General features: G+C 40.0%; 1 protein-coding gene across 1 annotated transcript in view; it reads right to left on the bottom strand.

Annotated features, from left to right (window-relative positions):
* The window catches only part of RAPGEF5 (Rap guanine nucleotide exchange factor (GEF) 5), a 188,113-nt gene that overhangs the window by 118,077 nt on the left and 43,594 nt on the right, over positions 1-26,442 (bottom strand). Inside the window, 5 exon segments of the mRNA XM_010577614.1 lie at positions 5,599-5,665; positions 11,112-11,280; positions 12,642-12,763; positions 13,771-13,877; positions 15,016-15,066. Of these exon segments, the coding sequence (XP_010575916.1) occupies positions 5,599-5,665; positions 11,112-11,280; positions 12,642-12,763; positions 13,771-13,877; positions 15,016-15,066 (516 nt within the window).

Below are 26,442 nucleotides of genomic sequence, written 5' to 3'. Positions count from 1 at the left end.
TGTTCCTCTAGTCTTAATATTAAGCAAACTTTCCTTTATCAAACGTTTCATCCTGATGGTCTGAGCTCCCTCTCATAGGACTCACTCACATCACAAAGAATTGGTAATGCTGAGCATCCTTCTGGATTTGCCTGGTGTCCCTAGATTTCATAATCTATAAGCTTTTGTCTATTTTAGTGTAAATGCACTTGACATCTCTGCTGGACATGCAATTCCTATGCATCATTACACCGACGGAAATCTGTGTACAACATTCATTCCTCGCTGCACACATGGTACACGTTATCATACTTCTTCCTAATAGGATTTCAGTTACTGCCTGTTTGACAAAATCGATAGTTGCACATCACATTGAAGATAATAATGTGGACTCAAAGTAAAATACACATTCAAACAAGAGCTATGCCTACCATATTGAGATATTAAATACAAAAAATTGGTTTATACATAGCTATACATTTTACAAAGCTAACACTAGCTAAATAGTATCCCATTTTGAGTAGCACTGCAGATGTCAAAACTGATTCAGTTTAAAGGCCAGCTTACCACACAGTATTTACAGAAATATTATTGAAGTCTGAAAGAGAACCTTTTGAGTGTGTTGTTGGCATGTTACCACATGATAGTCAGTTTTGGTTTTGCTATATGAAAGAGCAAGAGTGTGCATACAGAGTGTGCATACATATACCCATGTATACTTCTGCTTGATTAAATACAAATGGCATATTTATATGCTGAATCTTATCATTTTCAAAGGACAGCTGTAGAGATTTTTCAAAAGTAAATGACAACTACTGTTCTTCTCTTATCCATGAATCTGGTAATTTTATCATAGAAGGCATAGTTGGGCATGTAGTAGGCAGTGCATACCACCTCTACTTTTTTACCCCTCTCTTTTTTCTGCCTATAGTAGTCTTTTGTGAAACAGTATTCTGGGTGTCAATGTGCCAAATGGGACTTCAAATCTAGAGACAAAGTGGCAATCCTTACAGAATCTCAAAACGAAATCCTGCAACAGAAAGCTCTAAACAGCAGGGTTTTGAAAAAGAGAAGAGTCTAGTTCACATTTTTGCATCTCAAGTAATGACAGTTTGATGGACTCTGAATAAAAGTAGTATTGGCTGACATCTTAAAGTACCAGAAAACTGTATTTCCCAGATACACTGCATTAACATCCTGATATTCTCTTCTGTTCCATCACAAGGTAAGGTAAGAGCTTTGCAGTGGAAACACTCATAGTCATCCTGCTCTACTCTGGTTTTAGCATGCAAGACATTGAACATGAAGCTGCTCATTGGGACATGACATGGGATGCATGACAGCTCTGGAAGGCTTCTTTAAACCCAGGAGTAATCATTGCATTTTCCTAAAAATTCATGACCAAAAAGATTACCCAATGCAAATATATCTCAAATGGCACGTTGCACTGCTTGCAGGTCAGCTGCCTTTACAATTTAAGTTTGATGGTGTTGTCAGTGCCTCATTGTAATGGAACATATGATATGAGCATATAATTCGATAGGCTCCATTCAGTTATCTTGACTGACTCTGCTTCTTCCATTGTAGATAAAGCTTAAAGAAAAAGTAAGACCCCCAACAAGTTAGTTTCTTATCTTTTGTATCTGACTCTGCTCTTACACGAGGTGTATTCCATATATTATGCACAAATTAAGATGATAAACCTCTGCAGTTTTTTCCCAGCTGCCCTTCTGACTTGGCATCATTCACTGCAGCTATTGCTATTATCTTCTACAATCTCCATAACCATTGTTTAAAACCAAGAGTGCATTTCCCTAACTAATCAGTTCTAGACTGGCTGAATCATCAAATAAAAAAAAAAAAAAATCACATTATGCAGTGAATGGGAAAAGTGGAACTCTACAAGAGAAACAACACCTGGTAACTAAAAGCAGTAGGGTACAAGTAATAAGAGAAAGGCCAACAAAGAAAGTCAGGCTACAGTAAAGAAAAAGAGGTGGAGAGGAATTCACCAAGCTTGTACAGATGCCTATGTCTGTGCTAGTCACTCTATAACCCCTTCACAGAGAGTGCATACCTTACCAGCAGAGCCTAAGGTATGAGTGTTTTTTCCATTAAGTAGACTTTCAAAATGAATCATACATTCAGCATCCTAAAAGTGTCTATTTCTGATCCCTGGCTGTAAGGAGTACCTGGGGAAGCTAGCTCAGAGGTAGATGCCTGCCATATGGCCACTTATATTTAGGTGAGGTGAGTTCTACCCTCTGCAACAGCAATAGCTTTTATAGAGTTACAGAAATATATAATTAGACCTTACGTGCATGCATGCTTACAGTTTTTCCTGCACTTTCAGGTGCTAAAACAGTGATTTATATTTTAGGCACACAGATTCCTCCAATGTTGCTTGGGCTGGATCTTCACAATCAGTTTAGGTTTCAAAATCTGGGAATTTAATATCCAAAAAAGAAAAGCTGACACAGAAGCATCCTTCTGACCTCACACAGAATGTTCTATTCCATTACAAGAAAAGGAAAAGGAAAAGCAGAAGAGATGGTGGTACTATCAACACCAACAGGATTTGAATCTCCAAATCTAGAAATGTACAAAAAAAGTCAACTCTGATCTCTAACTGCTTTAGTGCTGGGCTGGAAGTAAGGTTTTTTTTTCACTTCTGAAATGCTGGTCTGAAGAGTATTGTGAACAGGATTCTGAATTACGAATTCTTCAAGGAAGACTGGTTTGATTCTGTACAAAATATGTAAACATTCAGTGAGCCAAAAAGCAAGACAGTGTGAACACATTTCCAGTCATGGCTAATACCTTCAATTTTGGTTTCCAGCTCCAGCTCACAGGACTCTTTTTTTTTCCATACAAATTCTGGAGCTGGCAGCAAAAAAAAAATTGAGAACCCGTATCCTGGTGAGTCCAGCCCTCTGCTGACTGGTGCAAGCTGAGGGTTCAAATTCCCTTGGAACACATGAAGGCTCTCCATAAACTCGCACTGAGTACTTTAGATCCCAGTCTACTGTATGGAGGAAAAGCAATATTCTGAAAGGATAAGAGGGAGAAGTTCATATACAGATGTGAATATTTGGAGGATTCTGCTCTGGTCTTATGTCTTTTCTCCAGGGTTAGACTAGAAAATCATTATAGACAGCTTGCACAGTTTTGTGGAAAATCAGAAAATGCAGAAGATCAGTCTTTTTGACACCACCATGGCAATAGATCAGTCTCAGGCCATCTAGAGACACAACTGCCTAATTTTTCTTTAGCTAGTTAGCTACAGCAATAAAATGGTTCATTTAAAAAAAACAACTGTCTATATGCCCTGCTGCTGGAATCATTCAGGACATAGTTCAAAGGTTTGACCTTGCAAGCTAGATGTGAAGCACTCTGAACTCACTGTCAATTACTCACGTGTTTAAGGATATGCATTTTACTCAAGTGTATCCAGCAACAGTTAGATCCTGTTCTTTTAAACTCAGAAAGTCACTTTGTTTTGTTGAGTGCTTCCCTTTTTTTAACTGATGAAAAACTATTACTCTTCTATTTTTGAGACGTGAAGCTTTTGAGGGATACTGGCAATGTTTTATAGAGTTGGTAGCTTTGTGGGTTTTTAAAAAGATATAACTTTGCAAAAATTATTTTATGTTTTTCTATTTTTTCTCTCTGTGGAACTAAAAATGGAGGATTTTGAGTTTCTGAGTTCTTTCATTTTTGGTTAGGAAAAAAAGGTAGAGAAAAAAGGAATTTGAATACAGAGAAAATAAAAAATTTAAAAAAATTAAACCACAAGATCTTCTAATGTCATACATTTTAAATTATTGTTGCATAAGGTTGAGCATACAGAGCCACTGGCTTTCCAAACACATTACAAAATGTCTTTTGTAAAGAGATTTATCTTTACAAAATATAGCACAAATTCTTCTTCCTTTCCATTTTTCAGTAATTTCAAGATAGTACTTTATTTGTTTTACTTAAAATAGCTCTTATCCTCATGCCTTTTTCATGACAACTTCACCCTGCTTGGTCCACTTTCATGTCTGTACTTTCTCACGTACCCAAAACAGAACTAGCAGTAATTCCATGTTTTGCTGATACCGTGATTTAGGTGTGACGTTCGCAGAGCCATGCAATCACACAGTGGCTGAGGTAGGAAGGCACCTCTGGAGGTCATCTGATCCAAATCCCTGCTCAAAAGCAGGGTCAGCTAGAGCAGGTTGCTCAGGACCATGTCCAGTTAAGTTCTGAACTTCTCCAAGGATGCAGTCTCCACTACCTCTCTGGGTAACCTGTTCTCCTGTTTGATCACCACCACAGTAAATAGGTTTTTTCTTATGTTTAAGTAGAATTTATTGAATTTCAGTTTGTGCCACTGCTTATTGTCCTGTTACAAGATGTCACCAAGAAGAGCCTGGCTCTATCTTCTTTATTCCTTTCCATCAGCTATTTATACACATTAGTAAGATCCTCCCATAGCCTTCTGTTCTCCAAGGTCAACTCTCAGTTCTCTCAGCCTCTTCTTGTAAGTCAGATACTCTGCTCCCCTGATCATCTTCATGGTCATTTGCATACACTGCAGTATGTCCACATATCTCTTGTACTGGTAGTTCAGAACTGGACCCAACACTCCAGATGTGTCACACCAGTGCTGAGTAGAGAGGAATTATCACCTCCCTTAGCCTGAGGGTAACGCTCTTACTAATGCAGCCCAGGAGGCAGGTGGCTTGCTGTGCCACACAGGCACATTTCTGGCTCATGTTCAACCTCCTATCCACCAGTAGCCCCAGGTCCTTTTCTGCAAAGCTGCTTTTCAGACAGTCAGCCCCTAGCCTGTACAGGAGCATGAGGTTATTTCTCCCAGATGCAAGGCATTGCATTGCCCTTTGTTGAACTTCATGTGATTCCTGTTGGCCCACCTCTCCAGCCTGTCAAGGTCCCTCTGAATGGCAGCACACCCATCTGATGTATTGACCTTTCCTCCCAGTTTTGCATCACCCGCAAACTTGCCGAAGGTGCAACTCTGCACCACTGTACAGATTACATTAGATTGAGTGAATCTAGCTTAACCCTCTGAAGTCCTGTCTGTGCTTATTAGAACAATGATCTTACAACAAGATAAATAAGATGCACCAAATTCTAGCACAGACAGGATAAGCTGTTGTTTATTATGATGGAGTTTATTGAGGCTAAATATAGTTGGGAAGCCACATACCCGGGATTCCCAGGTGGGTCTCCTCAAAAGCTTATGATAATCTACACCAGGGCTGCTGAGGCCCTTTCTCTCCCTTTGTCCCCCACCTCATCATTGTCTTCACATTGATGTCCATTTGACCAAGAGGATCTGAGTGTAAGCTACCTGGAAGAAAAGTCACCATGATCCTCCAGATTGCTACCTCTTGGGCCATGAATAGCATGGATTACAAGAGAGCAGGCTGCAGCAGTCCTTGCTTGGACTGATTTTAATAGCTTTGGAATTGCACGCTAAGACCTCAGTACAAAAAAGTAGTTTGCATTACAAACACCTGCTTGCTAAGACTAAGTCTTTCATTTGAAACAATCCAAAACACAACAATATTTCAAACATTATCAGTACAACATTTGATGCAGTGACCTTACCGCAGAAGTGAGACGAGCAAGAATTTCAGCATTGGTTTCTGCCGTATCCTCTATTTTTTGATCAGGCCTTAAAAAAATAAAAATAAGATTTCATTATTTCTTTCATTCTGTTTCGACATCTTTTGATTCCTGGAAAGCAAGGAACTGTGTAGCCACAGGCACTAATGTAAAAGGGCTTTTGAGATTCCACATCAAAATGATGACTGCAACATGACAATAATTAATTGTGTCAGTAACGACAGAGTATACCCTTTGTCCCTTGCTGTCAAGAACTCTTTTGATTGGACTCACTTAAAACAGTAAGAGTATTCTTCAGCTATAAAAATATGATGAAGAACTGAAGAATGCAGGACACTCTTAGCTCAGAGTTTCTTATTTGAATACATATTTTGCTCTGCTAAAAGCATACTCCATCAACAGAGCAAAGAGTTCTCCATCTGTCCACCACCCAGCTTTGCTAAGGTGTGGAGCAACACTTATGGAATGCCAAGCTCACATAGATAAAAGCAGACAAGACCAAAATCATTATGTGACACATGAAGTTTGATATTAAAAAAAAAAAAAGTGAAAACGAAAAGAATACATGTAAGAAGCCTAAATTAGCAAACTAAAGCAACGGCTAAGAACACTATTAGATTGTCTTGACAGTTACTCACAAGACAGAGACATTTAATGTGTCTTTGCAAAAGTGGGGCTGTGCAGGAAGAACCCTTCTAGAAACTGTCACAGAAGTCTGGCCCACACAGAAAAAGCCTCACAAAAGCTGCTGTGGACAGCACAGGTTAGGACTGTGTTTTGGTATTCAAGAAGTGTGGCATGCCAGCAAACTGAGCAGATATGCAAAACTGCAGCTGCTGTAATAAACTTAAATCCCAAGTATTAGCAGAAGCTTCTATCTTTGAATAAATTATTTAATTGCTCATATGCCTTGATATGTTTGGGGAGAGAGCTGACAACGTGTCATATGTTGCTGGTATATTGTGGTTCTTACATCCCATGTCCAAAAATTTCTTTCCCTAATTAAAAAATTAAGGTCAGAAAGCACAGAATGACACATGCATTCATTTTGGGGCAAGGATATTCAGACCAAAATGGTAATTCAGATTAGAAATCACAATTATTTTCACACCTGCCTTTCCTATTCAAAGAAAAATGTGAGTTAACATTTTAACTGTTATAAACAGCCCAAAAGAAATAAATGAATGCAGTTTCATTTACAAAGACTGATTTATTCAGTCTTGCTCTTTATGACTTGGAATGAGATTAAAATAACTGACCTCTTTAGATGCCTATGTTTTCCTACACATCTGGTCTCTTCTGATCTCTCAGAACCAGGCTAGGACCTGATTCTTCTAAATTGGAGGCAAAAGATAGCAGCTCAGTAGACACAGCCACAGATGCAGTCTATAAACCCAGAACAGCATATAGCATAGCTATTTCTGTCTTGGGCCTTTATCACTTCATCTTCTATTTAAAAATACTCCCAGTATTCATCTGCATATAAGCATAAAATACTGCTGAAACCATTAATATACTAAAAATTATAGTCAGCTTTCCAGAATTAGAGAGGAAGACTGTATTATGATACCCAGGCTAATGGAAAAAAGTAAGATGGGATGAATACTAAGGAAAAGAATCAGGACAGATATCACCCTATTTTTTTCAAAAGGGGCCAGCTAAGACCTAGTAGGGCTGGTACCAAACAGGAGCTACAAAGCCCAGGCAAACAAGCCTGATGCTTACACAACTCAGTGGTCCTTGGGCTCGGTAGTGTGTTAAGCAGAGCGAGATGCAGGGATGCTTGCCCTAGATTTGCATGCAGACAAGTCAGGTCCAGCACAATTATTACTGTACACCATGTGAAAGCAACTATGGTGCTTCCCAACCAGCTGACGGAGGAAGCAATATGGATACAGACATGGTCCTGGGCCTGGACCTCAATTGTCTAATGTAGAGCTACTACATATGCCTCTACGCTGGCTTTACAATCCACCTACAATGCCAATAAAAGATCCATGGATACCTGAGAGCTGTTTGCATTCAGCAGAATCTTTCCAGGAACTCCATAAGGCAGTAACTAAATGAATATCCTATCCTGGCTACTTGCATTAAAAACAAATTACTTTAAAGAATGGTTACTTTTCTGAAATTAATAAAATCTAAATTATTTCAGGACAGAAGATACAGAATATAGCGTAACACTTCTGAAAAGAAAACAACAAGCAATATGAGATAAAGAAAAATTCCCCGTTAACTTCTCTTCAAATAATTTTTAAAAAATATTAATGGGATACATTTCAATAGTCTAAGGTACCCAATGCATTCTTGAAATCTTCATTAAGTCTACCAGTGGTTCTGGGAATTAGGTGTTGTTATAAACACCCCCATTTACAAAGAAGGAAATAGAAGCACACAAAGATTAAACACCTGATACAAAGCCATTGCAGTCACTGGAAAATAAGTCAGGAGGCATTGGATGAGAGCCTAAGCAATTGCTCAAGGTGGTAAGGAAGTCCACGGCACAGATTTTAATACAGATCTTTTGTTCCCAGACTATTGCAACATTCACTTCTTTTCTATTCAAGTAGAATTGGCTGTGATTAACATAGGGTGTTTAACGACCCCAAGAGGCCTCTGCATCAGTCCCATCTCATTTGACATTAACAGGGGCTCAGTTCTGTAGAATACACGTAACAACACGAGCCTTCAGTTTAGTGTGAGCTGCTAAAAATCTGCTATGTCCGGTCTTGTTTTTCACAGTAGATTCCCACCAATGTTACGTTTAATGTAGGGAATTTGCCAAGGTCAAAACGCAACAGGGAGCGCTTATGCAGGAACCGTAAGCAGGTCTCAGGCTTCAGAACGTTATTTTCATTGTAAAAGTTACTATAGTATTATTCAGTAACGCTGCTAATACTGACCAGAAACAAATACAAATCCATCAAAAATCTGTACAGCAAGTTGAGACCAGGCCACGTTTATTTAATAGGGTTTCCCCAGAGCTGCTACTGCCTAGTCAGGTCTGCAGATTCCTTCTGGGAGAGCAGATCCATAGTGCTCCACAGAGACCCACCGATTCACCCAGCAGTCCAGGCAAGTGCAAGGCTGCTGCCCAACAGCTGCGGAGGAGACAGAGCTTGTCTGGCTCCTGGGACCACCAGGAGATGTCCGATGTTGCCTTCTGGTGCACAAGCAGGCAGTCGCTTTTGATTCCATCAAAAGCAAGGAATCTAATTAATAAGGTAAGAAATTCTTTATCTCTATCTACAAAACAGTATTAATGCTGTCAATACAGACTACGAGAAAACCTAAGAAAAATTAATAAAAAATACTAAATTACAAAAAGGACTATGCTTCTAATGGTATGCAAAACAGTTTGTATATTTGAGAAAAGACGAACAGTCACTGCAAGGAAGAGTTTTTAGAATTGCCCTCTTTCTTCATGAAAAAGAGTATATGGGTTTATTTAACCTGGTCAGATAACTTTAACAAACACTTCATCGCATCTATTCCCTTTCAGATTGTGTTTTAGCAGTGTATTACTTTCATCAAGCATGGAGAATTTTGAACCTGGAAAAGCCTTCTTTCCCTTTTATATCACACTCCCTCGAGAGTATACCATTATTTAAAATTCGATTCCTTCAATATATATTGTTTTAAAAAGCACCCTCACAGTCTGACAGGCAAAACCTCCAGAAAATAATTCTTCAGTGACAATGTTCCCAAAAGGAATCCAACTTCAACTAAAATTTGAATAATGTGAGCAGGAAGTAGCTGGAAATGTACATTAATGAATAATTGTTCAATTCATGTGACAGGGATCATCCTCCACTAGAAATGACAGTTGCACTGGAACGATAAAACAGCAAAGCAGACTGTAAAATAGTGGTACTCTCCAGCGAAGATCAGCATGCAGGACACATTTTCAACTCAAACCTAAAAAGTCTTCAATCCATTTTCCTACCCAGCATCCTTCAAGTAACACATCAATATGACCTATCTGTTCTGTCTTTTTGATTCAAAGCCTTTGTAAGAGTAGTCACGAACCATGAAAAGTAGCCTGATTTGCAGTGGTAATGAGGAAAATCCCAATTCCCACCAAAATCAAGATGAAATCACCCTGATATTTAAGGGACAGCCAAACTGCTTAGCACCAGAGTAGGCTGGAAGACAAGAATTTCTATTTGCAAAAATATTCAAAGGCTTTCTCCCATATGAGTCATCTGCTGAGAAGATCACATTCAGTCCCCCGCTTTAGCCAATTTGGGGTCCTCTTCACTTGGCTACACTCACTCAAGCTGACCAAATAAATGTGTTTTCAAGGGAATCTCCACTCCAGAACTGCCAATTTCTGGTTGGTGAGGGCAGTCAGTAGCAGGGGAGGGAAACAAGTTTCTGCCTCGAGCCAGGCATAGAAATTACTGAGATTCTTTCTACCAGCTCAACGCATTTAAGAATCAGACTGAACACATGAATTTAAGAAATTGGGCTTGCAACAGCTTACAGGGACTTTGGGCTTTGTGCTACTTTAAAATATTTCCGTTGGACATTTCTCTGAGAGAATGTGTTTTTAAAATCTAATATGTAGAGAAGCAAAGTACTTACAGAATAAAGTTTTGTCTTTGACATCAAAGAGAATAAATCCAACTACTGGCAGAGTAATAGTTCTCCACATTATAAGTATCAAGTTTGAAGCTTCCTCATGCTAGGGACAATGAAAGAATTTAACCCAACTTGTCTACCCAGGCCAGCTCTTGCAGATTTACCAAGGCATGAGGGGTTACGAGCCTCCAGACCTCTCACTGACACCTTTTTCCTATATTTTAGCCTCTCACTGTGGCACAGATAAATACGGTTTCCTTCTAGCTGCTCTACATAGACAACATTCAGAGTGCAGCTGTATCAGCACAGAGGGTGTGTTAACATCCAATAGATAGGTGGAAGAGGAGTTGTATAGGAAGCAAAACTCTTAAATGGCATATTCTGGAAAAGGAATAATAATGGGAGAGTAGACAGCTCTGTACATGCAGACGAACATGCAGTAGCAAACTAAAATCAGATGACTAAAGCTACCACACTCCTACCCATCCTCTCTATCCATTTGATAGCAGATCCTAACCCAGGACAAGAGCATCTGATCTGCTAGTCAATCAGCTCCACAGCATGCCTACTGCCAAATTTGTGCCAAACCTCCAAATGTAATAACGGACCAAAAAAAAATAAAGCCACTTGCCCAGGTAATAAAGCAAGCTAGAGTCAGCAAGCTATTGTATAAGAATAACAATACACCAAGAACCCCAAGTCAAGTGTCCTCATTTATCTAGTCACACTGACTTTCTCAGATGTTAATCCTAATGCAGATCACAGGAAAGCCCATCTCTACAAAGCTTGTCAACCCTGAAAAGAAAGCTGGCTCCTTTGCACAGTGGTTTGGGGGTAAACAGTGTCATTATAAGCCAGCCACTTACAAAACAGTCAGCAAAAGTTGCAAACAGTTGTATACACACACTTACAGATTACACATGTCAATCCTGGGAGGAGACAACGGCAGTAGTTGAAGTAGGAGCTTTACTCCATTCTTCCATTCTTCCTCTTTCTCAAATTCACAGAAAAGGTAGGTACATTCATCCGCTGAGAACTGGTAGAAAGCATGAGTGTCTTGAAAATAGAGTTGTCTGTCCACTGTTAGAAAAAAATAACATTAGATAGCCTTTAAATCTTTACCATGTAAAGGTTCTGTGTCCCCACCACATTCCGTATTACACTTGAATTTAATGTTGAGTTGCACCACCACACAGGGCAAAAGGATCGCAAACTCAGCATAGAAGCAGTCCCACCCTCTCATATAAACTCAGTGCATCCGAACAGGACAATGCCAAAACCTCAATTTGAATATCCCCAGGCTCCTGAAATTCAGGCATTAAGACTGCTGAGTATTTAATCAATTTTGGAATCAGTTCAGAATTAGGAGCTAAGAACCTTCCACTTGTCAGATTTCTGAGCCTCAATTGCCATTGGCATCTAATCTGTTCTCACTAATGGCCATGCACTAGTAAACAAAGTTCAATAATGGGGATGCAGCCCATCATTATCCCAGCTTCTCCTCAAATTCAGGGCTACTGGATTTGTAGACTAGACCTGGGTAAGATGGTGCACTAGTACAACTGTCATCTTCCCTGGCATAACTGGGATTAAACTGGGTTCAAAGGATGGGGTCCAAGGCCAAAAGCACAAGCTCCTGCTGGGACAGCAGCCCTTGTTGTGGCTGCATAGCCAGGCATAGTGTCAGTGTAGCTGGAGCAGAAGAAAACCTTTAAGTATACTGTCAGTGTACATAAGCAGAAATCTTCCATAACACCTCACCTTTTCACGAGGAGGAAAGTTAAGTGTCTAGGACAGACCCCAGGGCAGGGTATGCTCTCAGTTGAGCTACCTAAGTAGTCCCAGCTACAAAGTAAAGTCCATCAGATTTCCAGAGGTTAGTCACCAGTGTAATTATTGCCAACCATATTAGCTGGACCAAACCCCTAAATTTGATGGGGAAGGTGGGGACAGATGGGTAGAACCTGGCATCACTACCATCTCAAGGAGCTGAATCCTCTGTCAATCCATATCTAAAACTATGAAAAACAGAGAGAGGAAGGGAAAATCACTAATAGCCAGAGAAGTCATTTGGCAAAGCCGTGATCTGCAGTGGCTAAACAGCTGCTGTCTTATGAAAAACCTAAAAGAGCTTGAGGAGGAAAAAAAAATAGGCTGGAAAATACACACATGCTGTCTGCAACTTGGTAACATGTAATTACATTTGCAAAAGGAAAAGGAAGAAAATTGCCTAAAAAAAAGAGATTAATCTTTGGTATTTATGAAATGAAAGGTCACAGAGGTGAGCCTACCAAAGAGTAAAATAAACAACTGTCAAGAAAAATGGATCAATCTGCATTTTTTTTCTTTCCCTCCTTCCTCTCCCATCAAAAATGTGAGTCTTCTCCTATGCAGGAAAAACTGACAGCCTTCCTCACGCTAGAAGTACTATCAAGACTGACCTGATAATATAATGCCCATATCCAGGAGGAGCTGCCACACTCCAGCTGCTGTAGATCTGCACTTAACAAAAGGGCACTGCTCCAAAAGCCAGTCTACCAGTTCCGATCCAATACAGCTTCTCCTGAAAGTAAGCAAAACATAACTTCTTACACTACAGTAATGTTAAAATGTTCTTATATAATAAAAAGCTATTTTTTTAAAGCTATTAAAAGTGAATCCTTTTGTTCAGCAGGGCAAACCCTTTGCCTCAATTACTAATTTTGTAATCTTATTCATTTCAAGGGAAGAAATTATTCTGGCCAGTCTCAGGTGATGCCCCTAGTTACAATGAGGGAACTCATGTTATATGAGTAAGTTCCCTTACGTACCTAATTCATGTGGCACACTTTACAATACATAATATTTTTATCAATTTGTGCTGCATACAGACAGTCATCCAAAGATGTATAAGAGCTAAATAAAATCCAGCTTTTAGCCTCAGGATTCTATTTCCTTTCTGAGGATAAGCATAAGCAATACAGCTATGCAATATATGTTTAAGACCTTGAGTATTGCTCTAGGATGTGCTTCATCTTTCACATTATTGGTAAACTTATTTTTTAAATCACAAGTTGTGGCTTTTTCTTAAATACAGATATGAATGAATGGTGCTGTAATAGAGACCTGCATTTGGCATAACCAAAAATAGGAGGAAGCATTTATGCTGTAATGCAACATAAATGGAAAATCACTTCATGACAGAAATTTTCTATAAATTATGTGCAAAAATCACTGTGTAACTAAATCTCAGGAATCCAATTAATCTCTTTTCTAACTCCAGACCAGGGTTGAATTTAATACTCTTTCTTTTCAACAAAATAACAGACAAACACAAATGTATATGAAATCATAAGCAATTAAATTAATGGACATACAATTGGGCCACTGCTCCTTTCTGACAATTGACAAAGTAACATTAGAAAAGATATTAAAACACATGAGATTTTAAGAATTTTTTAGAAAATATTTTCAAGTCTTAATAATACACACAACATTTCACTCTCAGAATTTACTCTCTTGTCAAATCAGGGCATAGACAAATGCAAATAAAACCCATCCAGTTGATTAAAACGAATGATCTTGGGTTACCTGCAAATGCCAGTAAGGTACACCCTGTCTTTAATCAGGTCAGATGCTTGTAGAGTAAAAATATTCCTGAGAGCTCTCCCAGCACAGGAAGAACTTTCTCCATAAATCTGAATGAAAGAGAAATTGAAAACTATGACAAACAGGGATTTATTCCTGCTGTAGTAAATTGCCTTGCCACTGTCCACTCCCTCCCTCTCAGCATTGCCTTCTCCCCAGCTAAATGACAAGCAAGCAGTCAAAGCCTTATAGGAAATGCACCCCAACTTCTGTCATACCCAGTTGTATCATGGGTTGCAGATGCCCCCACGAGCTGGACTACTTTTATATTTGCTGCCTTAGAAAAGCAGAGGTTTTACTATCTGTCAGCTTTACTTTTGAACAACAGACAAGTTCAAATGAAAAAAAGTGTTATTCTAGCAAAGCGAAAAGACTATATTAACCATTGCAAAACCACAAAAATACAGTTAAAATTAAGCATTATTCCATATGTATTTGAGTTAAATATTTTAATACAAGCCTAATACACAGTGTAACACCATTTCATAGTTTCTTCTTTTTGTTCAGAAACTTTGGAGGTATCCTATGATAGCTACAGGTCATTTCATCTGTACCTTGCCAGGAGGATGTGGTCTTTCAGAATGGACACACCTCTGACTTCCCTCACACCTGATTTCTACCTTACTACCTCAAGGGTGCAGATGTGTCTATCAAAACAGGACCCAACTCCATCTTCCATAAAACCATGTTCCAACTGGACTCCATATACTACTCCTTACTGATGAATTTAACTCATGCTTCTGTTGTGATGTTTTCTCACCATCCCAGCAAAACACATCAGTAACACAAATAACTAACTTGAAAGAAAAAACAATGTTGCAGTTTCACCTTTTTTTCTTTTGTTTGTTTGTTTCCTATGTTTAGAAATCTTTCAAGGAATATAAAATAGCCCTGAGACAGTAAAGTCTTGTGAGATGCAAGAACAGAGCTCTCAAATATTGCAAAAAAACCCAAGGGTGGCAATCATTTAAATGGCTGTGAAGTGAGTGTACATCGGAATTCAGAACAATTCAGTTTGCAAATTCAGTAATAGAAGTAGACAGTTTCTAACACACACAAATTATAACTTGTTAACTGGATTGAACTGCAGGCCCCATTCACAAGTGTCTTCGAAGCTATGATTAAGAGGTTGAACCAACGCAAAAAGATTCCTAATAAGTTGTTTGAAGAAACGGAATTTAAAAGTACCTTGTTTGAAGGAGTTTCCAAATAGGGATTTGAAATTCTTCTGGACAGGGTCTGTAAGGCAATTTGGTAGAGCTTTAGTTTTGTTCTGGTTTTTGTACAGAAAAAAAGTAGCAGCAATCTAGGTCTTTTCCCTATTGAAACCTAAATAAAAAGAATTTATCAAATCATCTGAGTAGTCTAACCGAAGTCTCCAAATAATTTTTTTTTTTCCACACCAGGAAAAAGGTTTGGTAAACTCAATTCTGTGTTGTTTACTACATTTATTCTTAATCTGGAAAAAAAAGATAAGCAATGAGGGCGCAAAGTCTGTAGACAACACAGAATTATTTGGGTCAGGAAAGACCAGAAATGACAGTGAGGAATTTCAAGACAAACCTAAAAAAAAGCTAGGTGAAAAGACAGTGTCATGATGAGCTCAACATTAAAAGCAGCATGTACTAGAGGGAGAAAATGTAATTACACATGCTCTAATACCTCTTAAAGCAAACTTTATAAATTCAGTAAAGACACCTCAGGGTCCCAGAACACTTCTCAAGGAAGACCACTCTTAATGAAATTCTTAACTGTAGTTAAAAAAAAAAAATTAGGAAAAATGATGAATAAAATGGTGACCAGCAGGGAGGTAACGTTGCTCTAGTGTAGATCAGCATTATCTCTGCTGTGCCACATGCTGCACTGGTAACAGCATCTCAAAATATGGACACTCCGCTGTTAGAGAGGATTCAGACAGTAATAGCAGTAGGAATAATAAAGGATTTGGGTAAATTTTAATATGAGAAGAGGCAGGAAAGACTGTGACTATTTACCTTACAGAGGAGAGATTATGGGAGACATAATGCAATTATACAAAATAATGAAATGGCACAGCAAAAAGACAGACTTTCTGTACTCTGTTTCATGCAACATGAGAATAACCGATCACTCAATGAAATTAGAGAGGATTCATATTTGAGGAGATAGAAAGGAAAACGATACATAACTCTTCACAGCAGAGAAATGCAAATGCCAAAACCTTACCACTGATCAATAAAGATTGGGGATTTAAAGTTACAAAATTAACAGTAAACCGGAACTCTGGAAAGCAGAGACAGGATAAACATCTCCATGAGAGACAGGTTACCCCACTGTTACTCACCATGACACTTCCATATCTTGTCAGTGTTAAAAGACAAGATATTGTCTACTCAGATGCTTACTGGCAACTTCTATCTTGTTACAAGCCACACAAGACACAAATAAACATTGCCTAAAAGGAGTCTGGAAGTGGAATAGAAGATGTTCTGCAGGTGCACAGGCAGCACAATGGGAGGATTGTGTGGTGCTCTCTCACATTATTCCTACTTGTAGGCAGCACAATTAATTCCTCGCTTTGAGAAGGATCCAATTCACACTTGGTATATTGTAATCATTAAAAAAAAATTGTCCTTCACACCCTGTAAGAATTACAGAATCCATTTTTCAGTAATGCCACCTGCTTTTTTTCCCCCTATGTTCTTGTTACTGTATTTTTAGAAAGGGAAGGGAAGTGACAAGGAACCACAGAAGCATCTAACGCTGTTTACCCTTCCACGCTCATCACAAATGTTAGTGTAGTTCCATGTGTAACAGTAGCTCTATATGGAAATACTGTAACGTAAAAGCTTAATTCCCCTCTCCCGCACCCAACAAAGATGCCGTAAGAGTGCAACATTGCCTCGGATCCCACTTACTGTTCCTAGCCAGCACATCCTTAACACCTTGGTTCTGCAGCAGCCCTACATACCACCACTTCACTTGGTTTCTGTCCAAGTCTTTCATTCAGCAAGCCTCACTCACTGCAGCAGCACGGTCGAAGCTTACACATCGATTTCCTCCCTCCCCGCTCCATTCCCAGGCTGGTGCTAACAACATTATCATCAGCAAGCTAATTCCAGCAATGCCGGTGGGAACTACAGCCCCTGGCATTGCACTGGCCTGGTCCACGGCATTCAGAAGACAGCTGAGCCTCAGCCAGGCAAAATGCTGCTACTGCAGGGTGCAGTAACACAACAGCATAAGACCAAACTCAGCAAAAAGGCCAAATTTTGTGGCCTTCTACAATGGTGTTACAGCATTGGTGGATAAGGGAAGAGCGACTGACGTCATCTACCTGGACTTGTGCAAAGCATTTCACACTGTCCCACACACAACCTTGTCTGTAAAATGGAGAGACGTGGATTTGGCAGGCGAACCACTCAGTGGATAAGGAATTGGCTGGATGGTCGCCCTCAAAGAGTTGTGGTCAATGGCTTGATGTCCGGGTGGAGACCAGTGATGAGCGGTGTCCCTCAGGGGTCCAGGACCAGTATTATTTTACCACCTTTGTTGGCGACATGGACAGTGGGATTGAGCACACCCTCAGCAAGTTTGCTGATGACACCAAGCTGTGCGGTGTGATTGATACCCTAGAGGGAAGGGATGGCATCCAGAGGGACCTTGACAGGCTTGAGAGAGAGGCCTATGGGAACCTCATGAAGTTCAACAAGGCCAAGTGCAAGGTCCTGCACATGGGTCGGGGCAATCCCAAGTACAAATACAGGCTGGGCGATGAGTGGATTGAGAGCAGCCCTGCGGAGGAGGACTTGGGGGTGTTGGTGGATGAAAACCTGAATATGAGCCACCAATGTGTGCTCACAGCCCAGAAAGCCAGTTGCATCCTGGGCTGAATCAAAAGAAGCGTGACCAGCAGGTCGAGGGAGGGGATTCTCCCCCTCTACTCCACTCTCGTGAGATCCAACCTGGAGTACTGAGTCCAGCTCTGGGGGTCCCAGCATAAGAAAAACATGGACCTGCTCGAGTGGGTCCTGAGGAGGGCCACAAAGATGATCAGAGGGCTGGAGCTCCTCCCTTACGAGGACACGCTGAGAGAGTTGGGGTTCGTTTAGCCTGGAGAAAAGGCAGCTCCAGGCAGACCTTATAGCAGCCTTCCAGTACTTAAAGGGGGCCTACAGGAAGGATGGGGAGGGACTCTTTATCAGGGAGTGTAGTGGTAGGACAAGGGGTAATGGTTTTAAACTGAAAGAGGGTAGATTTAGATTAGATATAAGGAAGAAATTCCAGGGAGTCTGCAAAAGGTGACTGAGGCTGCAAACTAGTAGAGAAAAAAATAAAAAAAATCTAGTTTATCCTTCAAAGCACACAGTGCTAGCTCTGGTGCAGCAGGTAGAGAAAGAATTCGCAGCCCTGAAATGGGAGAAGGGAAGACAGGACAACAGTTTCTGTCAGTGGCAGCCTGAACCCATATCAGCTTGAAGCAAGCATGAAACATTGGAGAGCCCAGGAGAGTACATTTAGCCTGCCGTGCAGGAATCTATACACACATAATTTCTACAAATGTAAGAAAATGGAAATTGCATAGGAGAAAATAAAACAAAAGTAGAAGTGGCATTCTGGAATAGAAAAAAATATCTTTCTTGTTGATGCTAGTGTAGCCTGTGTAATGTTGACACACTCACTGCAGTTAGACTGAAATTCATGTCAAATTTTAGGAGTTTATGTCCTAGCTACTAAGCTAGATCCCCTTTTCTTTTCTTTTCCTTTGTTGTTTTGGTTTTGTTTGTTTGTTTTTTAAACTTGCCTCAATAAATATTTATCTAGCACACAAACCCTTCATTTTGTGTTGCTGAGCACAGCTCTGTTCAGCAGACTCTTCTTTGGCTGTTAGGTACAAACTGGGCAGTCCCCTTCCAGAGAGAGGAAGAAGAGGGAGCGGATCGGGGGTCCAGGCTTAGTTGAAAACCCCAACCTTCAGGCTGCTTTGTGGGGGAAGCACCACTCCTCCCTGAAGGTATTTGGTAAATATAGGCTGCTCCTCCCAAATGATTTTGACACACCCCCCCCAATGCAAATTACATTTGCAATAACTCTTAGAATGAGCCAAAACGTGCTTTTAAGGTAAATTCCTTAGCCATCAAGTAAACAACTCATCTCTCATGAAAACTACCTTGGAACAGCTATACCCACACTAAGTGCTGCTTTCCAGGCACTACCACCCCGGCATCCCTCTGTGCCTTTTCACCAGGTTGAGGAGAAGCTTTGCCAAACCACACGTTAGGGAGGAAATGGGGACGTGGTAGCATGTATGGTCCTGGGATGGGACACCGTATGTGGAGCAGATTCAGAGCACTGGGTGTCCTCCAGGAGGACTCTCCTGTCGTACATGAATAGGTGTGCACAGATGGCTTCAGCTTCCCTGCTGGGGATGCAGGAAGAAAGAGGCAGGGAGCTGATGCCTTGGGCTGGGCGATCAGGAGCATGAAGTATGAACGTGGCACAGGGATGGCATTCTAGCTTGGGGACACAACTTGCATGTGACAGGAGAGGACAGTTGGGACACGTGGCCCAGGAGAAGGTTTTGGAATAGGACTGCTAGGATCCAAATCTGAATACACCACAGATAATTTAGTCTGAAATTGGGAAAAATTATAAGGGAGTTTACTGTGGTATTTAAAACCACCAGAAGTGCAGGGAGTAGAGCAATGGTATTAAAAGAATGGGAGGATTAGAATAAAGTGACCAGCAAGTAATTTAAAACAACCAGAAGGAAATACTTCTTTACAATCCATATGACCAGCTCATGGAATTATTGCCCAAAGAATCAAATACTCCAGCTGGATTTTTAAAAGCAGTAGCTAATTCAATGACTGATACTACTATGCAAGGTCTGTATCTGGGTTTAAATTAGTATTGCTTCAGCTGGACAATTATTTTTAAACAAGTTGAGAATCTCTGCCATTATTTAAAGCTAAGCGTGCCAAGATATTGATAATATTTTTAATATATGATCACAAACTGATTTTTGAAAGTTTTGGAAAGAAATTCCCCCATGACATACTACACAACAAGCAAAGTGTACTAATGAAGGCACATTTTGCTCTCCATTGGAAAGATCAAGCTATATCTTATTGTGAGGTGCTGACTTAGTTCTTTATTCAGTTCTTTCCTATACTCCACTATAGCAACTCCCTATGCATTTACTACAACCTGGTTAATGCTCTAATCAAGGACTAAAGATACTATAGAGCATGTTTTCAGTCTACCTTTTGGGGATACATTTGAATTTTCTCCTTGTTTTTAGGTCTGGGATTTTGCTTTGGCCTCATCTCAACTTCAGAGGATGACTTGCCTACAAGTTGCTTGTGCTTTGCCTCCTGCCCAAGCTGTTCCAGCAACTGCTGATATTTCTGCCATTGCCAGCACTGCAGTCGTGGTAGCATCAGCAATGCTCCATACATCTGCTAGCAATTTAACCACCATCATGCTCAGAAAGAAACAAAGAAAGAGTGTTTGGAGCTCCAGTTCAAGTGCTTTCCTCAGCTGGGATTTAGTACAGTGGTAGCAGCCAGCAACCTGTCTACACTAGAAGTCATGCTGTAACTATGGAAGAGGCCATAGAAATTGTAGGAAAATAATAATTTCAAATATGGGACACAAATGTTTTGCCTTTCTTCTAAGAGCTTCTGATATTCCTGTGCAGTTGGCAAGAAAAAAAGCTTTGACAAAAAAAAGGAAGTAAGAAATTTTTTTTATTAATCAAGATTATACCTTTTCCTAAATCTTTTACAGTGGGATTTATATTAAAACTAAAAGAAATGAAAAAAGGTAGAATCAGGGCTCTTCCGCCCCAGCAAATTGTTCAAGCTTCCACTCCAAGTTTTTCAAATAATTAAATTTTTACCTGGTTGCATTACCAAAAATTGAGCATAATGCCACATTAAGAGTTTGCAATGCATAATCAAACTTCACCTGTTGTCAGTTTACAACACATTCATCAATTTTTGTCTGTTTGATCAGGCTTAATTTGCAAACATGCCCATGATCAACTCCACATTGCTGAGCAGTTCTAGGAATATTTTTGTGTACAAATATAAGAAAACAATTGTTCATAGTTTCAGGGCACTATCACTATGTCCCTGAAGAATTCAGTATAGCACTTGTGCGTTCCAAATTGGATTACTCAATATACTTAAAATTAAGCAAATGCTTCAGTGTTGTGCTCCATCAGGGCTTGTTCCCTAAATGTAAATAGCCTGAAAAAAAATCATCTCATTTTGAAATGCACATGGTGTAGCATAGACTACCTGGTAATGAGATCATTTCTATTCCCTGACAGGGGGTTTTCTGCAACTACTCAACACCTGAATCCTAAATTGGCTAATGTGACCACAAAGGAAATTATATACTCAGACAGATTTCCAACAAGCATTTAAGCATCCAAGCCTAAAATACACTTTCACAAGTATTCATGCTGGAAACTTCTCACGTTCCAACCGTGAGAGACAGCGTATGGAAAAGGATCACAAATAAAGCTGAATCCAAATTCAGTCCCCAAAACAATCATCTGTTTGTGCTTTTCTCTCTTTACTACTAATCATTCAATTCCAAGAATACAGTGGCTCAGGAAAAATTAAAAAAATCCACCAGAGGTATTTACTTAATTTCCCTCAGGCTTCTCTCCCACTCCACGCACAAATCAAAAAGTAATTATTTTTTTCCTAGACAGATTTCTTTCTCTCATTACGAAACATGACAATGATAATGCCATAACAGCGATAGAAACTACTGCAACTGTTAGAACTGATGGAACCCTGTGGGCTTTTTTTCTTCAAAAAGATTTGCTGGAGTTGCTAAAAGCAAGCAGCTATAATAATTAGAGAGTTTCCACTCCAGCCCTGATCTGAAGACAAATCCTGGAACAAAGCTGGGCTGTACCTGCCCGACACACCCTCCTCAATCTGCAACACAAGAAGGCAGCAATTTCTGCAGGAGTAAATGCTCATTTATTCCCAGTGCTTACTCATGCCAGGCAAGGAGTGGGGGAAGGGAGAGAAAATTACTGAACAATTTGGCTTATCACTTTGCCACCTTCCAATTTTTGCATTTGACATCACTTGCTACTGCCTAAATTACAGGGGGTTTAAGCAGAAGTAAGACATGGGTGCTGTGTTTCGCAGATGAAGTGCTACCGTTGTTTGAGAGTAGCTGGATATAGGGAGTGTTGTCATGAATCCCAATCCGTTTCCATGTGGCAGCAGATTTTTCCTCGTGGTTGCTAAGGCACAGCAAGCAGAGTTGGTTAGGAAGCTAGCTGACTTTCAGCAGATATGTTTCATATGAACCCATTGAATATGCCTGACTTTCTGCCAAATAATATTTGTCACAAACAACCTTCCCCCACTGCTCCTCTTGAAACCCCTGTCGGAATTCATGGATAATGAAGAACAACCAATGGAACAGTTCTCTCCATTAATATTTATTTAAGATTAAATATAAAACTCTTTATAGAGTTTTACAAAGAAAAGATCTTCCCCTGATCATCTTAAACTTAAAATTCTTAGGTGTAGCATAAAAAGGTCAAAAAGCTGTAAAAAGAGAAATCTGTATTCAGCAGAGCTTGCAATGCAGGGTTCCCAGGTGAGCCTGCAAAGCTCTCTGGAGAAACCCAAATGGGTCATTAGTGAAAGAAAACCAAAGAGTGTATTCTCACCTGTTTTCTGTATAAAAAGAACCTGCAATGAATCTGAATAAGTTATTTCACAAAAGGGAAATCCACAACTCATGGTTCATTCTCATGTCTCACAAAACAGAAAGGGATCTGCAAAGAAAACAGCTGCTCTTTATAAAGACAAGCAGTGCTTTTTAGGTTTAAAGACTTATTTCTGAGATGACAACAGTCAGGAAAGCAATGCGTTTAGAAGCATTTCTGTATTTTCCAGTATGTACCAAACTAAATACGGATGAATGAGTTTATGCTTCAAACAAAACTCTTTTTTAGTTAATCTGGCATAAGGCAGCCACTTTTAAAGTCTCCACAGCCTAGCAAGGAGCGTAACTTAGTGTGCAAGAGCAAATTTTGTTTGCAATGCCCTTTTCTTTACCCAAAAGAAGTTAAGAATAGAAAAGAATATCACAGAAGACAATATGGCAGGACTGATTGGTTGCTCTCCTCCCTCTTCCCCAGTACTACCATGGGAGAAAAGCCCTGGATAAATCCAGCTTCAGGAAGGCACGAATACAGGCCAAACCTCCTCTGTCCATTACCCTGTGCCTCAAGTAAAGCTGTGGCATCCTGACATGGAAGCCAACTCAGTTTGAGAGGAAGGGAGGAGTGGTGAACTGGCAGAGGGGAATGCCTGGGTTAGAGAAACTTTACATTCCTTAAAAAAAAGGAGATGGCCACTCGCCTGCTAATGATGCATTTCCATGACCAGATTAAAGTACCACAAAACAAGGTTGCTGACAAGCAGGTTGTGTCCTCCCTTCACCTCCTGCTTCTCCTTCCCATCCCCACCGCTCTTCTGCTTTGTGCTTCTACCCATGTCTGTGAAGCCACGTCCTGAACGAAGCTGAAGGACCGATAGCTTCAAACCGGCTCATTAAATAACGATTCATTTTAACCCAGATTATTTCCCTCTGCCAGGTCACTGGGGAGCCATACAAACACGATCACTAGCAAGGCAGGTGGCAGGGGCACAGGCGAAAGCAGTGGGACGCGGAGGGAGGCAGGAAGGGACAGCTGTGCTCAGAGGAAGCACTTGTTTATGCCGAATTAAAACTATCCAAGGAATGATGGCATAAAACACGCCTAATAAATCCTCAGTGTCTCTGCTCTGTCAACATAAAAAGTAAGTTAGCTATACCCACAAAAAATGACAAGACAAAATTCAAAGGTGTCAGTAATGAGGAACTTCACCTCCCACCTCCCTGTTTGCAGAAGTGCGTCAGTTTAAGTAAAACAGAAATCCCATTTCATTTCACTCCATAGATCAGTTGTAGACTGCATGGGCTACAGCCATAGTTTACAATATAGAAACAGAGTTTAAACAAGTTTTCTCTTCTCTTTCTCATAAAAACCTTATGGACATTTTCAAGTCATATGCTAATACAATGTTTGCAGTGAGAGTTCATTAAATATGAAATAAAGAATCAGAATGTTACTGGTTTTTATCATGCTTTATATAACATTAAAATATGCAGACTACACTTAATTGACTATTTGTGTTCCTTCATTAACCTAACTTTATTGCAGCATTTGTGCTCTAGTTTGCCATTTCAGCCATACCTTTCCTAATGCTACCTTAAAAGCTTCCCAGTGCATTTCACTCTTCCCGGCTGTCAGCAACATTTCACAGGAAAGCAGCATCCTCCCTTTCTTTCAGTACAAAATAGGCACTGTACAGACTGCCACAGTAAAAATTTAGCAATATTGCTGCATTTATTTCTCTTTAAAACTCAGCACCTAATAAACACAGTAGATGGTCTTTGTAATCTGCCATCATGCTTCTAGCCATCAGCATCTGGTTTGGTTTTGATCTGGAGGGTAGCACACAAAGGCAGGTGGGTGGGGTTTTTTAGTGATTATTAAAATTTTATGCAACAATTAATATTTCTATTGATGCAAGTTATAATGTAATAATACATTATTTGGAGCTTTCAAAAGAATGTGCACTGGATATATATGCTATATAATGCTATGATTAAAAAGATATTCCCAGTGACAGGTTACCATTTCTTTTCAGATAGATCTAAATGAAGACATCAACAAAACAGTGAAAAGAGAGATCAGGAGTAGGAAAATGTGGATTGTCTGCATACTTAAAAGCTTTTCAAAGTACCTCTGTTGGCACATTTCTTGTGTTGCCAGCAAAATACCTTCTCACGACACATTTCCAAATAAAAAAAAAGAAAGCAGGATAGCACATCAACGTGGCAAAGACATGCTGCAAGCCAGGCAGCCTGACTCACAAGCATGCATTAGTAAAAAGAAATTTCACGGGAAAATTGTGTGTCAAACACAAGAACTAATGCCCAGGCTGTGCAATCTCCTTCCTGGAGTTTTCATAACCTGACCAGACAAGGCCCTGCACGACTGCTCTAGCTTTCAAGTTAGCCCTGCTCGGACCAGGGGCTGGAGCAGACAACCTCCAGGACGTCCCTTCAAACCCAAATTATTCTGTAATTCTCTCCTGCTCCATCAATCCCAGACACAACTTAATTCTGCTTCTCCAACCAGCTGCATCAGGCATGGGAAAGAAAGTCTGTGGAGCCACAGAGCAACCAGTAACACTTTTCTAGATGCACCTTGTGTTTAAAAAAAGGCTCTTAAAATCACATATTTTCATGTTAGCCTTTCACCAAAACTTCTCCCCATCACATTACCCAACGTGCCAGGTCTCAGCTGCTGAGGAGCCAACGTACCTCTGCTGTCAACATTACTACAGATAATACTGGTGCCAGAACTCGGCCTTCAGCAACCCACATTTGTCAGAGATTAAATATAATAAAATTTTTAAAGCAGGCAATCAATTAAGCAAGTGATTCATTTCACCTGTCTGTACCAGCCACCCATCATGTAGATGTAAGTTCAAATGCCCACTCTCTGGTATGAGGCAAAATAAGCATGGTTAGGTACTTGATTTTCCCCAGCACAGGCTCAGGAGCCTTCTTGTGAACTGTCCCCATGACCCTGCTGCAAGGATGTTCACCTCTGAAGCAAGAATTGTAGCAAGCAGCAGAAGGGAAAAAATAACCAATATTGCTGCAGCTATTTCAGTGAACACAGATGCAGAAACAAAACTTCAAATATTAGCAAATATTCAGGAAATCAGCTGTGAACGATGCTGACAATAAATAGCTAAAAATGTCAATACAAAGTATATTAAAATCTTAATTTATTCGGAAGCAATTTGCAAATAAAGAACCAGTTTTATAGATTTCAATAACTACAGTATATTTAATGTTTCAAGTACAAAAAGACAAAGTTAAAATTCAGCGCTTTGATTATGATTTATATAAATATCTCGCAGTAAATTGCATCAGTTTAGTTTACTATTTGAAAAATGCCTATATTTCTGGCAACATTGGTTTGGGGTTTTTTTTGCACGAGCTGCATACAAATAGTCCATGAATTGCTTTACAAGTGTGCAAAGGTATGTTTTTAATGTCCCTTTTGTTTAATGCCCCTGCTCTCAGAGAGCTCCGCTTTTACAACTGCTTGTACAAGAGGTAGGTCACTCTGTAATTTCCCAAACCTTATTCCTAGAAGTAGAGCAGTTATTCCTTTCAGGTACAAGACATTGAAATTTTTTACTCTTTGTTTCCAAGAAAATTATTTTCTGATTTTGCAGAGACCAACTGACTTACTGGACAAAGCACCTGACTGTTCAGCATACCTCAGCTTTATTCCTGAACCTCGTGTGGTCGCAACCTCCAGCAAGTCATTTCCCTTCCCCTGCAACCATGGTCACTCTGCTCTGCAAAGCGCTTTGAGACCTACTGGTAAAGATCAGCTCTCAGCTAAGGGCTAGAAGCACCCAAGCTCTCTGCCATGTAGCCAGGGTAGCCCCACTGTAAGTTCATATACCTACAGGATATTTAAAACACAACAAATCATGAATAAAACTGCTGACC

Source organism: Haliaeetus leucocephalus, unplaced genomic scaffold (genome assembly GCF_000737465.1).
Source record: "Haliaeetus leucocephalus isolate CR32 unplaced genomic scaffold, Haliaeetus_leucocephalus-4.0 Scaffold566, whole genome shotgun sequence".
Taxonomy (NCBI): domain Eukaryota; kingdom Metazoa; phylum Chordata; class Aves; order Accipitriformes; family Accipitridae; genus Haliaeetus; species Haliaeetus leucocephalus.
This window is presented reverse-complemented; position numbering and strand designations above follow the sequence as displayed.